This window comes from Phasianus colchicus, chromosome 12, assembly GCF_987193195.1.
Source record: "Phasianus colchicus chromosome 12, bPhaCol1.hap1.1, whole genome shotgun sequence".
In the NCBI taxonomy this organism is placed as follows: Eukaryota; Metazoa; Chordata; class Aves; order Galliformes; family Phasianidae; genus Phasianus; species Phasianus colchicus.
The window spans coordinates 6,076,686-6,091,958 of record NC_143447.1 but is presented as its reverse complement, the minus strand read 5'-3'; the positions used below and the strand labels follow the sequence as shown (position 1 = coordinate 6,091,958).

At 39.3% G+C, this 15,273-nt stretch overlaps 1 protein-coding gene across 3 annotated transcripts in view; it reads right to left on the bottom strand.

Moving 5' to 3' along the window:
- Positions 1-15,273, bottom strand: part of MTMR10 (myotubularin related protein 10) — a 38,305-nt gene that overhangs the window by 8,433 nt on the left and 14,599 nt on the right. For all 3 annotated transcript variants that reach the window (XM_090148754.1, XM_090148755.1, XM_031616443.2), the window contains exons 4-9: positions 14,783-14,855; positions 12,285-12,427; positions 3,687-3,777; positions 1,109-1,292; positions 602-689; positions 360-448 (exon numbers count right to left, since the gene is read on the bottom strand). In XM_090148754.1, the coding sequence (XP_090004880.1) occupies positions 360-448; positions 602-689; positions 1,109-1,292; positions 3,687-3,777; positions 12,285-12,427; positions 14,783-14,855 (668 nt within the window). The remainder of the gene's footprint in view (positions 1-359; positions 449-601; positions 690-1,108; positions 1,293-3,686; positions 3,778-12,284; positions 12,428-14,782; positions 14,856-15,273) is intronic.

The window sequence follows — 15,273 nt, the reverse complement described above, 5'->3', positions numbered from 1 at the left end:
AATCACTTTTGCTGTGGTTCTCTGAAGAAGGTAAGAAATTCTACATAAACTAAGTTTTACTGCAGTATCACCAGTACTGATCCAATCCTTCTAACAGTGAATTCTGTTGCCTGGATGACTGGCAATTAAAAAATACACAGCCCTTAAACTCAGTAAATTATTCAGTATTCCAGCTGAACCGGACCTTGAACAGAACACGTGCCTGCACTATACTCAGAGGACAGTTTCTCAAAGGCTTTTGCACTGTAACATTAAGAAAAAGTATGCTCAGCACTACAGAACACTGCTCTACATTACGCACCGTTGCTGCGTGCTCTACGCTGTATCTGGTTAAAGAACAACATCAACTAATTGTTTACCTTTGATCAATTCTTCTTTGTTGCAGCACATCCTTGATGTTGGCCATTCTTACAAGGGCGCTCCCGTTGGGATGATTCCAGGACCATAACTAATATACAAAAAAACACAAAACAACAACAAAGCATGTCTGTGTTATTCTGTGGATTTTTTTTTCTTAATGCTCTCTCTAAGACTATGTTAACTGGCATACCTATCTTCTATTTAATATTGTATAAATAAAGAACAAAGACTTTTTACTTACTGGCATTCGTCTCCCAATAAAAGAGTGGGAGTAGAGCTTAAGGTCTTGATCTGCTAAGGAAGAAGGGACCACAAAATATTCTGGAAGGCTTGGGAAACAAACAATACAAAAAGTTACTTTTCCCTAAGTATTTTATCAGCTTTTCTTTTGTTGCAATGCTGTCTTACCAACTCTGTTCAACTCTAACACGCCAAGTGTTACTATCACAGGGCTAACTACTTGTCACGTGCATCTCCTACATCTATGGCTCAGACGCATTTGCTTACAAACATGCAAATTTCAGAGGTATAAGAGCACGAAAGAAATAGAAGCCAGATCCAATACGTTCTGAAAATACAGCATTTCTAAAAAGACAGCATCTGCAGGATCTTCCAGCTGAGGGCTCTCTCCACAGAGCACATTGAAGAGTTAAATTAGAGTTAGGTGGGATTGAGACTTAGAGGAGAAAAGACAATGTAGTGTCCTTGTTTGCTTCTGCGCTTACTTTGCATTATAAGAAAAACTTACCAAGTAGATATCATGTAACCTTCATTGACCGAACAAACTCTCCATTCTGATGCACCCGTCCTTTTGATTTCTCTATCCCAATCAGAGTAAGTTTCAAACAAAGGTGTCTGCTGACCACTGGCACTGCTGATGCCACCACCGCTGCCTCCACCGCCTCCTGGGTCTACTCCATTCACCTTCTTTGCTAGGAAAAGAAAATTCATCAATGCACATTTGAAAAAAACACTTATCTTCCTAATTACAAGAGCAAGTCACTAACATCAGGACCAGCTTTACCTATCTTTGCATGAACACAGATCTGTGGCTCAATGACGGCTAAGATGCAAATGCATTTTTTTCCTGTGATGTCAACAGAGAAGTGATATAAAGCTGGTGTGTTGTGTAAAGCCGGTGTGTTGTGCTGCTTGCTGGAAAGCAGGACATGCTAATGGTCAGGAGCAGAGCTTATCTTCAGTGACAAGATCTCTCTCTTCAACATGCCAAAGTTGCAGATGTTTTAGAAATATCTAACCTTTACACACTACCCTTTAATTAACTGTCTTCTGTATGAAGTAAAATACTTGGTACACAATTTCAACAGCTTTTCCTTATAAATTACCATTTGTATTAATAAAAAGAAAAAAAACAAGTGAAGGCTAAAAACTGTTCGATAATGTTTTCTAAAATATGTTATATATGTACATACACACATATATATATGCACATCTGACCCATCACTTTGTGGGTAGGCACCAAGATGATATGCCCTGTTACTATTACAGAATTTTCTTTGCTGGTCATTCTTTAGGTGCCAAGGAGGCAGTCAGCTGTGTTAAAGGAGACTGCATTCTGTTCCTCAGTACTTGGTAAAGTTATTAAATAAAGGTGAAAGAAGCTGAGACTTTTTCACCAGGAAAGCTCCTACTAAGCATCATAAAGATGGAAGGAACGATGCAAATTCTGCCCAATCGAAGCAGAAGTCACTCCACTGTGATTTCAGTGACTGTATCTTCTACCTTCTGCTATCTATCAACTTGAGCACTCACACTACATTTTATAATTTCATTCTTTCAGAAGAAAACTACACAGATCTCAGAACTAAAGAGTTGTCCAAACGTAGTACACAGAGGAATGCTGTGATTACCAGATGGTTCATGTTAGAATTTCACTGTTTAACAGCAGTTAATTATCAAACATATTCTGGGATAGAATGATGTTCAGGTACACCAGAGCAACGCAGATCCTTTATGCTCCCCTAGCAGCATAATGACAGTATTTCAAATCCTGCTGTACCAGGATTGTTGAGAGGGGACAGTTACAGAACAGAGCACTGTAATGGTAGGAGCAAAGCCAGAGATCCGTGCCTCAAACAAACCAGGGGTCACTTTAATGTGTGGAGATCTTTCAGTTAAAACCAGCAACAACCACCGCCAAGTATTTCAAGCTTTTTCCTCCAGCAACTACAATGTAACAGAACAACCAGTTTCTGCCATTCTGATCTGCTGCTTCGTAGGAAAAACGTATTTTACCCACCTCTTGTAATTGTTCCCCTATTTGTTTTTTCCCCCGTATGGCAAATTGTACTTAAAGAACAAAGTTAAGGCAACTTTGTGACAGATCAATCATGCTCTGCTTTAACACTTCATTGTCCTCTTTTCTGCAAAATGACTTCTTCCCTAGTAGTTTGTTACACAGACCTTAACAACCACCCAAGATTTACCAGGTAAGAAAATGTCATTATGCGTGCAATATAATCACATGCACATTCATTCCTGTGCATGCACACGGCGGTCATGTAGGCACCTGCATGGAAAGTCCATTTTTGTGCAAATTTGAATGTCTGAGCCTACAATTCCACAACATTCAAATTTTGTAACAGGCAGATCGGCGGTTTCTAATCTCAGCTGCTGAGTAAATATTTCAGTACCACAGAACTACGCTGATGGTACTTCTGCTATTTGGAGGCTTATAGTGCTAGAACTGATGGTTTTCAGCTGTGTGTTGGCTGGGGAACACTAAGCAGTGACCGCACAGCATTACACTAGAAATCAAGTTCCAAAGGCATCTTTTTCAGGCTTACCTAACTGACAGGGTTCAGTTGGAGATTGGCCTTGAGCAGAGAGGGTGTGCTCCAACTCAGCGGGGGTGGTGGAGGTTTTGGGTGGGAAGAACTGCCTAGTAAGCCTCTAGGAAAGAAGGTATGGAGTCCCAAGCTGCACAAATCCTCCTGCAATACCACCAGAAGAGAAACTTATTCCCAAAAGAAGGGCAGGTGAATGAGCCTGCCTGATGGGAGATTAGCTAGGCACCTAGAGCACCAGTAAAGACCAATATGCTGATAGGAGGACCAAAGCGTGAACTGAGAAATATGAGTATTCATGCTGACATCGGTAGCTTTGTTTCACACAAGAAAGATATTTCTTTTGATTCTGGTACTTAAAATCGATGACTGACTTGCATCTGATAGTAAGAGGTTGGCTGCAGGACAGGCCACTTTAATTACCCCTAGGAAGCCTCAAATGCTTTTTGTTGTTGCTTCTGGATAGAAGTCTCACTAAACTTACACATTGTAGAATAACGAAAATATTTTCATACATACCTGGGTTATGATATATTTCCCCAACATACTCGAATGCAAAGAGAAGCTGAAGATCCGTTGGCTGAGAATAATGAGCTATTGCAAGGCACACCTAGGAGAGAAGCAGTTATTAGTAATACTTATCTACATAAAATTTATCGCCCATGATTATGATAGCAGTAACTTTGCAGAGCAAAAGCTAAAACCAGGCCTCAGGTGATCTACTTCCATACTGATTTGAAGGGAAAACAAGAGGTTGCTTGTCGAAGACTTCTAGGACCTATGCCAATTTTACACTTTATTGTGTTTCAAAATCGTGAAAAGCACTGATGAGTGTAAGTAAAAAGCAAATTATTTGGTAATAAAGAACAGCTTTTCTCCCTGTGCCACTTGCAAACGAATAATTCACAGTAGGAGATGCTTTCTTGATGTTTGTAGTTTACCAGTTGAATGGGAGGCTGAAGTTTCTCCACCAATCTCCAAACTCAGTAAAAACAGAATTTTCATGTTAGTCCTGTTTGTCAAGGGTGGGGGAACTGCAGTTCTTCCCACTCCTCAGCTGTGAGAACTGAAGCAGGAGCCAACTGAAACATACCGACGTGTCAGCCTCGCTAAATCTGGCCCAGCCCATTTAACTTCAGACTCAGATGGCTCACTTTCATTCACGAAAGAAACCCGCCCATCACTTCTAACTGCCCGCAGGCTTAGCAAGCTCCAACACTGTCTCTGACAATCTGATGCAGCAATCAGGTTTGACCAGGCTGAGTCACAGCCCCGGCCCTGGGAAGAGAAATTCAGCAGAGATTTCAAATAAGAGGTGCATCCTCAGAACTGCAGAGATCAACCTGAGGCACGAGGAGACTTGTCTAAGCTTTCACATTCTCCCTACTAGTCTCAGGAGCAGCCCATAAGCAATTTGGTTTCTCTCCAAACACACGGTCCTTTTTAGTAGAACTCGTCCTGTTAAAACTAAGAGTGTAACACGCTGTTTAAGATTAGATATTGGGTATCAAGCAGTCAAATTTTGCTATCTGTTGTTGCTTGGTAAAATCACCAATAAATAAAAAGACTTGAAAAAAAGTAATGCAAAAACTGAACTCAGGAAGAAAAAAAAAACCTTTCTAGTACAGTTTTATGCTGTTATTCTCTACATTTCAGGATTTGACTTTGAGTAAGGAAAGGACAAGATAAGGATTAACTCTTGTTTAGGAATGTAGGTAAGCAGGATGTGTGGCCAGATAAGAAAAGGGCATCTGGAAACTCTGTTGACACAAGGAATGGGTCAGGATCAGATTACTTCTGTCAGAGACAATGGGTCTTCTCCCATGCAAAGGAGACCCCCACTGCTCATGGTGGACCATATGTTGATACGTCAGGAATGTAATGAATATGCATGTGAATTCCACTGACTGTGTATTCCTTCGGCCTATATCTGTACCAAGCTTCTTCCTTACGGGGTGCAAGTTTGGAGGAGCTATCCCCCTTGCACCCAGCTTGGCGCCAAATGCTGAATAAAACATACCTGCTTTATAACCTAACTCTGGGTTATAGAGTTTGATTCCACAAGTCAACTTCAAGCCGTTAGCATTGCCTCCTTCCTGCAGGATTTGTTCATTCTACTAGAACGTACCTGCTTCACCTCCAAAGATGATAAAGAGGTTATAAAACACAAAACTCTACACGTTCAGATACAGAAACTCAAATTTTTACTTAGGACAAAGATGCAGTGCAGTGCAAGTTCATACTATCACCCCTAAAAACCTTGTGTTTCCTTTTGCTTCCTTCCTTTCAACTCTCTGTGACTTTTATACCTGCCACCACGGGCACCATTTAGTCACTGCTAAGCAATCTCAGATATTAATCTTGAAAAAGTTTCTGTGCTTCCAAGAAATTATATTCTGTTAGTGAAAAAAAGTTGTCTTATTATGAAGCATATAAAAGAAAAATATTTATTTTACCAATTGAATCAATACTACATCACTGTGCAACAGGAAAAGCATCCAGGCTCATTGGTGCTAAGTTCTGCATGGAGAACGCTTCTGTACCTCTACTAGTTTGCATGCAACAGACAAGCAAGCAGCGTTATGGAACCTTTGTCATGTTTTTTTTTTATTGACATTGGCTTTTGATGGGGACATTTCCTACAATTTGTAAGACCAGTAATGACTGGAGACTAACTAGAGCTGAATTTTTTTTTCCCCACAGATTCGCCAACAAAAAAACTCCTATCGAGCTGCACAAAAACTGTTGTTTTGCCTTTTCTCCCCACCACTTTCAGTTTTATGACAGAGCTGCAATACAAAACAGAGGACAGGACATTCCTGAGAAAGGAACAGTGGAAGTATTACAGGGAAATGAACTAGCACAACCATTAGCCAATTTCCAGGATTTGGTAAAACCATTAATAATATCAAGAAGTAATTGGAAGCCTTGCACGTTTTAATACACCTTGTAACTTAAAAAGCTGAAGAACTCTAGTAAGGTAACAGCAATTCTGTAATATTGGTATTTTCTAACGGACTGCTTTTGTCCATCAGTGACAATGAAGCAAAATGGAAATCCACATACATCTACATTCTGACTTCCATTTTTTTCATTAACTTTTCATTAGAGCAACTGCTGTTAGAGCCACTCACAATCTTCATTTATGGGCATGAAGGATGAAAGCCTTTTGCTACGCTGATCAGGTTTCAAAGGCTTGAGGATGAACTGAAAGGCATAAAAGGATTCTACAGTGCTGCCAAATAATACAACAGAAATACAGTAAAGACTATTTTTAAAAGCAGAATCTAAGAACTCTGTCTTTGAAAAAGAAAGCATGTGTGGCGTGTTAAGAGGGCTCAGCTGCTGAGGGGAGAAGGTATGCACTGAGATCTGCTGCACAGCAAACGTGAGACCATAGCTGTGCTCTCAAGCCCAGCTGCTAAAAACCATTTCTTAGGTGTCCAGACAGTGCTCACCCAGCTACGGCGTGGGTGAAACAGCCCACCTGTGGATTACAGCTGAGGTTCAAAACCCCATTTCTATTGTTTTAAATAAATAAAATTATGCAGCTCTCATTTTACATTTTAGAAAAAAAATGAGTAATATACAGTAAGCAACATTAAAGACACACTCATTTTCTTTCCCGCCCTAAACTTGCATAGTAGTTTTATTGTCCGTGAGTTTCAAAGGACAAGTGAATTCCACAGATCTCAACAGATTACTACCATAAGCAGAAAGCTCTAAATGGGAAGACAAACATGTTTTACAGGAAATGTTCTCATATCAAACTGAAAAATGTTTGGTATTTTTGCCAATTTAAAATTGTGCAAAGCTGAAGATATTTAGGCTCAGTCAAACAACAAGAGAATAGGCTGCCTGCTGGAAAGTTCATTTATTAAGAACAGTAAACACAATGGGTTTAATTATTTCCCTGCACAAAGGCCATTTCCCCGTGTCAGCGCCCTCTGCACAGCCCCTTGCTGCACAAAATAACTGCTGCTTGCAGGGCAAGGCTTTCCTTCCTCAACAGGAGTTTTACCAGTAAGAAGAGCTTCAAAGCATCGCCAATGCTCTTTGGAAAAAAATTCTGTGTACTCATATTTAAGATGTGTTCTGTTAGCACAGTGCTGCATTTCACCTCTTTCCCTACAACAGACCGACTGATGAACCCATTGAAAGTATATTATTTTTCCTTACTACAGCAGTTCTCATTCCCAATAGACATCTGTCATGGAAACTCACGCAACCAGGACTAGATCAAGTCCCAAAGACACTTTTTGATTTTCCCAGGCAGCAAGTCTTCTTGGGACAAGCAGCTTTCAGCTCAAAGACCCTTCAGCCCCAGCCATCACGCATGTTCTCCTAGCTGCTAAATTACCCACTGCCTAACCCCAAGCACTGAGAGCTGCTTTCTTCCCCTTCTGTAAGAGTTCCAATAGCAGCTATACATAATACTTAATTTGGTTTGTATACAAGTACTCTATAAGAGGAAATAGTAAAACAACTTCAGAAGCTGAAATAATGCATATCAGAACCCTCATTTGCACAAACACGTTTGAATTCTCAGCTCAAGTTAGCCAAGCCTTCGGACAAATACTAAAACGCACTGCTATGTTTAAAACACCACTAGATGAGCTTACTTTGGGGGAAGAAAAAAAAAAAAGCTTTCTTCATCTCTCCAAAGACCATAACAACATAAAAGTTTTCCCATGTATTCCCAGTGTCAAGATAATACATTCTAGAATCAATACAATCAGAGCAAGATAACAGAAGTTTGGGGGGTGAAGGAGAAGGAAGACATTAGGAAGGGTCAGGGTGAGTTGTTCAATATTATTCCTTGCAATCATTAGGACAAAATGGCACCACTTCACCCCAAATGCTATGATGTGTACGAAGGGCAGCTGCCATTGCACGGGAAACAAGACTTGAGATAGTCTGCATTCTGTTTTGATAAAGCGTGCGCTTCTGAAACTGATCTCCTACATGTTTTGAGAAGTTTCCTGAAGGAAAAGGGTTGAGGGAGCTCTAGAAGAGAAAAGGACTCCAAAAATGGATATGTATTTAGGAAACAGGAGATTACAGGGTGTGTGCCACTCTGGTACACGGCCAAGACTCATTTGCGTGGTGAGGCAGCACACTTTCTGTCACAAAACAGACCTAAAGCTTCGACTTCTTAAATATTTTTGTATCTTAGTCCAGTGTCAAGTATTGCAGAGGCTGGAAATCAGCAGGTCTTACCAGTTCGACCTGCTGTTATTTCTAAAATAAAATTATTCCTTCTCCTTTAAAGAAGGTGAAATGCTGCTTCTTCCACAGTGCCTAACTTCAGACTTCCCCAACTTGCTTCCCCATCCTCTACTTCCTCCCACACCCAGCTGGCTTTCCTTCCTGTGGAGATCCTACAGCTATTTTAGAGACAAAATGGAAACCAACTGCTACATGGTGAGGAATGCGAGGTTCCACCCCTCAATCATTTCTTAACTCCCATCTCCCAAATATCCATTGATGAAAATAAGAAAGAAAATATTTACTTGACTGGTTAATGTTGTGGCAGTATTTCATTAGCTTGTGTTGGCTGCAGCTAATGCTGGAGGTGTGTTTTTTAAGGTACATTGAAGGTATGATTTTTTATACTCCTCCTTAGTATCTGGCACCTAAATAAGTTAATCCATCTAAATCTGATGTGTTCTCCCACTTTATTTCTGCTTCAAAGTGGAAAAAGAACTTGGGAAGATCTCCCAGCACTACCCACGTACCGTGCAGATATTTATGTCATTAAATAGATTGGCCATATCTGGTCCGACTGCTTTCAAATTTGGATCATTTTTTCCCCCATTTACATTTACCCAAATCAGAATAGTCTTTATTCCAGTAAGCAGCCTAATTAGCAGGGGTTATTCTCCCTTATGTCCTGTTCTGCAGAGCTAGCTACTTCCTTAGAAACAGATTACACTCTTTGTCAACACTGATTTATGTAACTGAATGCTGATGAGCATTTCCATTACATTCCAGAAACTCTGCATGAAACAACTTATTTAACCATCAAAGTTACTGCCTATTCTCCTTGCAACCATTCCACACGTTTAAAGTTCATCTTTGAAGTAATAATTACCAAGTGTTTTATTTTCAAACTATTAACGTACCCAATTAAGTTGAATGCACAGATACTCCCATGGTTTGAAGTGTATATTGCAGTAAGAAGGGTTTATTTTGAACTTGTTTCATTTACACAATGATGCAGTCCTGTACTACTGGGATTTCATTTGGGTAGAGAGAAATCTCCCTGTCCCGACCTGTGTACCTGACAGCTTTTCTGCCAAGTCTGCCAGAGGAAGCTATTTATGATCTATTAAGGACTGGCATGCAGGTCTCCTGCTTTACAGAACAGAGACTGCAATACCAACTGTGACATCATCATCTCTTCTGCTTATTTTAAAGCCATAACGTTTTTTGTTGTTGTTGTTGTTTTGTTTTTAAAAACAAACCTGCAAGTCAGAAATACTTCTGATATGATTATAATTAAGTTGCAGCCTCCACAACTGTGATTCTAACAGAAAAGCTGAGTTCTGCAGCTTCTAAATACCAGAAACCATAGGAAACATTCATATATCCCACATACAAAATTCTACATTCTTGGTTGGTCGTGGGGTTCTTTGTTTTTCACACTCAGGATGATTTCATATCTAGTTCCAAATGAGCATGACCACATTTCTGAGGAAAAGCAGTCTAGCTCACAACTGACATTAGAGGGGAGAGCAGCTATCCTGACCTAATGGTGACAGCCCTGTAGAGGAAGGGGTTCCAGAAGCCCATTTACATTGATTCTAGGTTTTGGTGCTCCTTACAAAATTTGGGCACATACCACTATTGCCACGCACACAACTATCAAATTTTCATGCACAAATAGCAGGATGTAAATACGTATTAAAGAGGTACTTCAATAACATGGGGAGTCTGACCACCTGTCCTGATTGTTTTCAATCTTCAGGACAGCCTCAGCAATGTGTACTGTTCAAAAGGCAGGAACAGAAACCAGATAAAAATCTTTCAAGAATGTGGAGCTAGCATGCCATTTAAATGCCACAGAGAACAAAACAATTCCATATGCTACATAAGACCATTCTACTTGAGTTCACTGGAACATCCGAAGCAAAATCTTGATAGAGAAACCAGATCTAAGGACGACTTGCCTTCAGGCAATTATATTTGAATGCTAACAGAATAATATCGTTATGAAAATACTAGATTATGTTAACACAACTTTACCTCCCTTCAAGTAAAAGCGTGCTCCTGTAATGCACCCAAGCACGAAAGCAGCAATCACCTTCTGCAGGAGACACAGCTGCAGGTGCAGTTGCACAACTGAAATTTACATTTGTACACATTTTCTTCCACTCCCCTTTGTATCACAGCCTGATACTTATAAATGGGAACTGCCATGTTTTTAGTCACCACCACTACTATTCTTATAAACATACAGATTCAGATCCTTCTGGATCTCCAAAACTATTCTTCCTATCAGTAATCACACTGGACCGTGTAATTATAAACACATAAAACAAATGTCTTTATAAGAAGGTTTTGCTTTTTGCTCTTGCATAAGGAAATGCAGCACAAGAAGTGTTAATGAGATGCTAAGCTTGTGCTCTCTTCCCCCACCTCCAGGCTAATTACTCCTCTTAGCTGTGACAACCAGAAACAGCTGCTATAAAGATATTCAAGATAGATTGCTCCTGGTGACTTCAGAGAAGCTGTAAAAGGGGAACTGACTGCTGAAAGACTACCAGACATGAAAGGTTATGAAAAGCAGACAGGCAGGAATGGAGCACACTAACGAGGAAGAACAGCATGATTCATAACTAGGTTTCTGCTAATGGATCTCTGTAAAAGTAGAACATGGAGAAGTGATCAATTGGGCATCATTCCATTGATAAATGCAAACAGACTTATGTCTGGGCAGATGGTACTGAGGATTTACAGGGTTAAGCTCAAACTTTATCCCACTGAGAAGGAGAACTCAACCTCTGAGCAAATTGGGTCATTCCTTACAAAAAGACTGGTATGCTATGCCTGGCCACAAAGCAGTGCCATAGAGCAAAAAGAGCTGTAACTCCAACAGCTACCCCAGCATTCCACAGCAAGAAAGCTGGTGAGCCAGCATTATGTAGACTGCTCACCTCTGAGTAGGAGAGACTTATCTGAGCCTTAATAGGTTAAACAATGCTGTAGGATGTTACTGAGACAAGTGTTAAAATTGGGGAAGAAATAAAATTTCTAGTAGCGTACAGAAAGGTAATTCCACATCAGAAGGCATGCAGCTCTTACCCAGGACAACACTAACAAAGAACACACTTTTTCAAGAGCTCACAGAACTTGCTGTGTTAAAATTGCAAGAATTACATATAACATAACATTGTATGGTAGCTGTTGAGTCCTGGCCTGACCCACTGATTGAGCACCTGGGGAAAAGATCTGGTCAGCCCTGGGAACACAGGTGAAGGCAATTCAGCTGTGTGACTGGAAGGGGGGAGCCTGGTCTCTTAGACCTCATTTAAGGGCTGATTGCTATGGGGGGAATAATCTCTGGTTGGAGATCCCTCCCTCATGGAGTTTTCGCTGCGAGTTGACATCCACAGACATGGGTGAGCACTTTTCTTTGTAACACCATTCCATCACGCTTGTCCCTTTGTCATTACAGCTCCTGTATCACCATTTCACCACCATCATCTTCCTGACTGTTACAATAGTACACTCCACACGAGTAAACTAAAGTTTTTACTTTTGGAAAACCTAAAACCCATTCAGTATCAAACCCATACTGAAATGTAAACATCTGCTGCACAGTTGCAACATAAAGGAAAGACTTGTTCCTTCACCTAGTGATTTTAAGAAGTACAATATCAGATAAGAAATGCAGATATATCTTATATGAAAAGAAACAGCAGACACATCACATTACATTTCTTATCTAATCATTTTTACACTAAAATCCAGATACTTTCCTGCACTATAATTAGGCTCATTTTCAAATTCTCCCTCTGTGCACTTCTATTAAAACGCAAAACAAAATATTACATGTAACACATGCATGCTAGTTGTATCTACACAGCAAGACTTCATAAAATGATATATTACCTTTTTTGCACTTTCAGGACCTGCTTCATCAAAACGAAATCTGACAATACGAAAATCTTTGCAATAAATGATTAATTCAGTTGGATTAAATTTAAGTTTCTGGTTGGGACCAAGGACTTTCTGTTTCCTCTTGGTATCATTCACTGTAAAGAAAAGACAAAGTTATTGCACTGTGTTTTTTAAGCATACAAGAGAAGACTGGCTCAAACAGATACAATAGCATTGCTACCAGAACTGTATTTCAAATATTCAGTTTAGGTAAAGCTTGTATATATCCTCTTGTTGAGGAATGTTCTTTCAAATAAGTGGCTGAATTACTGTTTCCCACACATCCATATTATTTTCATGCATCAACAACTTCACAAACATGGAATTAATATGCAGTACTTCAAAGAGTAATTTTTGTTCCCTGGCAGTTAATCACATATGCTGCAAGGACCTTCTGATGTACACTAATTAGCAGAGATGCTTTTTTCCCCCTCCTTCCATTTGGATGTATAAAAAGAAGTGTCTGAGTTAAAACATAGATTAACTGCTTATTTGTGACATAAAACTAAATAATGTAAGTAGAGTAATTTGGCAGGTTGTGTAGACATGCACAGACAGGTTGTCTCTTGGATTGTGCAACTCACCTTCAAATGGAGGAACTAAGGCTTTTTTAAATTAAGCATCACTAAAGCCAAAGATATTTTATTTGTGTTAACTGGGAAAACAGCAGCACACAGCTGCTGAGTGATTAATTGCCACAGCTGGCTGTTGCAGGTGTCTTCTGGATTAAGCTTCACTAATTCCAGGAAACAAAAAGCAGGATGGATCTATGCATCATGCTCTTTATTACCCTAAGAAAAGCATGGACAGTTTATGGCTACACAAGGAGCTAACAACTACTAATAATGCTAAACAGTGCTATCAATAGCTTATTCTTATACTACAGTTACTTAGAGCATATCAGGTGGACCAGCAGCTCTTTACAAAAAAAAGTCTCTAGCATTTCTCATGCTCTGTTTGTGTTCAGCTACATCTTGCACTTCCTACCTCTACATGAAAATCTCAACTAGAAACTCAAAAGCCAAGGGATATAACTGAGAAGAACAACTCCTACCTGGCCACTGTGTGTATATACACATACACATATTTAGATTTAACTCAATCAAACAATATACCCTCAGCTATTCAAGCAACCTCTTCTGCAACTTCAGTGAAAGCCCTCTCAATTCTTGTTAAGAAAAGCTTATACTTCAGTGAATGTAGGGTAAATCTGCACAGTAGAAGAACAAAGACTCATTCCTTTAAATATGCAGCAAGAAATACTACTGTCCTCCTCTAAAGAACTTCAAATTTTCACAGAAAAGCCAAACAAAGAGGTACAAGACAGTTTCTATCATTCTTCTAATGAAACTACCAATGTTAGGCTATTTGAAAGTTTACCCTGGGGAAACATGAAGAAAAGAGTAGTCTACAATCTGTCAGCCCTCAAGTTTCAAAATAAAAGCTATCAGTAATCTCCTTCCATCTGGGAACAAAACTTGCCATAGAAGAGAGGACATAATTATTAGAACAATCATTCAAAGATGATTGGCTCTTTCCCCATATTTAGAAGAATGTATTACATGAATATTTGCAAGAGATGCTAAACAATAAGGCTGCAGCACTACTGTAACATATCAGCATCATTCCATAGAACACTGTCATTAACACATTTGTTCAGTTTTGCCACTGCTGCCTGTTGAAAAAGGGCAATAAGTGTGGGCCATTCCAAGACCACATGGAAGGCCAGCAGCATCTCTTCATTTAAAAACAGCATTTCTTCACAATGTTCCTCCCCAGGCATAAAGTCATCTTTTCTTTGCAATTAAAAACTCCTTCTAGAGTGGAAATGGATTACTGAATGACCTCAGGCACCAGAAGCTTATCTACAAGCAATTATTTAAACTGCACACAGTCAAAACCAACTATTTAGCAGTCCTGGCTGTAACAGCAATACAACAATTTATTACTTGTGAAATTCTTCAGTTAGAAGATAAAAAATGTTCTTTTCAGCTTAGCCTATAGGATCCACGTGATCAAAAACTGCTTCTTCAAAATGAGCATAGTTTTTTCTTCAGATTAAGATGACATTACCATCTGTAGATTTTGAGGACTGCTGGCTACTAACCTGGGTAAAAGTTAGACAAGACTGAAAATTCAAATACTGACATTTTGGGATAGCCCAGCTATGGGTGAATTGTGTAACTGATCTGCTTTTTGCAGTCCATCGTATTTACACAGAAGAAATTCACATGCTTGAAAACAAAGAACTCATCAAAATTTGTACTGCTGTAACAGGTGTGTATCACAGAACAAGCACTGATCTGTTATTGTGCTAATATTTAGTACTAATATTGGTGGGCCTTGAGTTGGGTATTTAAGTGACAACAATTGTGCATAACCTAACCAGCACTTAGCAGCTATGAACTAAGTATGATGACAGGCTTTAAATTTAACTCTTTTTGACATACCTGTGACAATCTGCTCAATGCATGTCAGAGGAACATCATGTTCACCAAGAAGAAGGTTTTTGTAATGGAATTTCTGAAACACATGAACTCATAGTCATCAATTGCAGCTCTGCAGTTCTCAACCAGATACACAACTTTGAAGAAACAACAATAAAAAAAAATCAGGCACGCCTAGACTTTCCTCACATGTACCACCCTTGGCTATTTACAAGCAATTGAAAATACTGAAACTAGCTTTCTTGTGTTGGTGAATGCATGTCAAAGTTTGCAAGAGCTAGTGGATTGCAAAAAGCCTCATGATTTGTATTTTTAGCCTCAAAATTTGCTGGCAAAAATTCAGCATAATCTGAAGCATAAGTTCATAATATATATTTAAAAAAATAAACAACTACTGCAGTTAACTATTACTCTAACTATTATTGTAAATCATAAGAAAGAAAAAAATATGAACTCAGCTTTCATGAGGACAAACACAAAGCTTTATTTTCCTA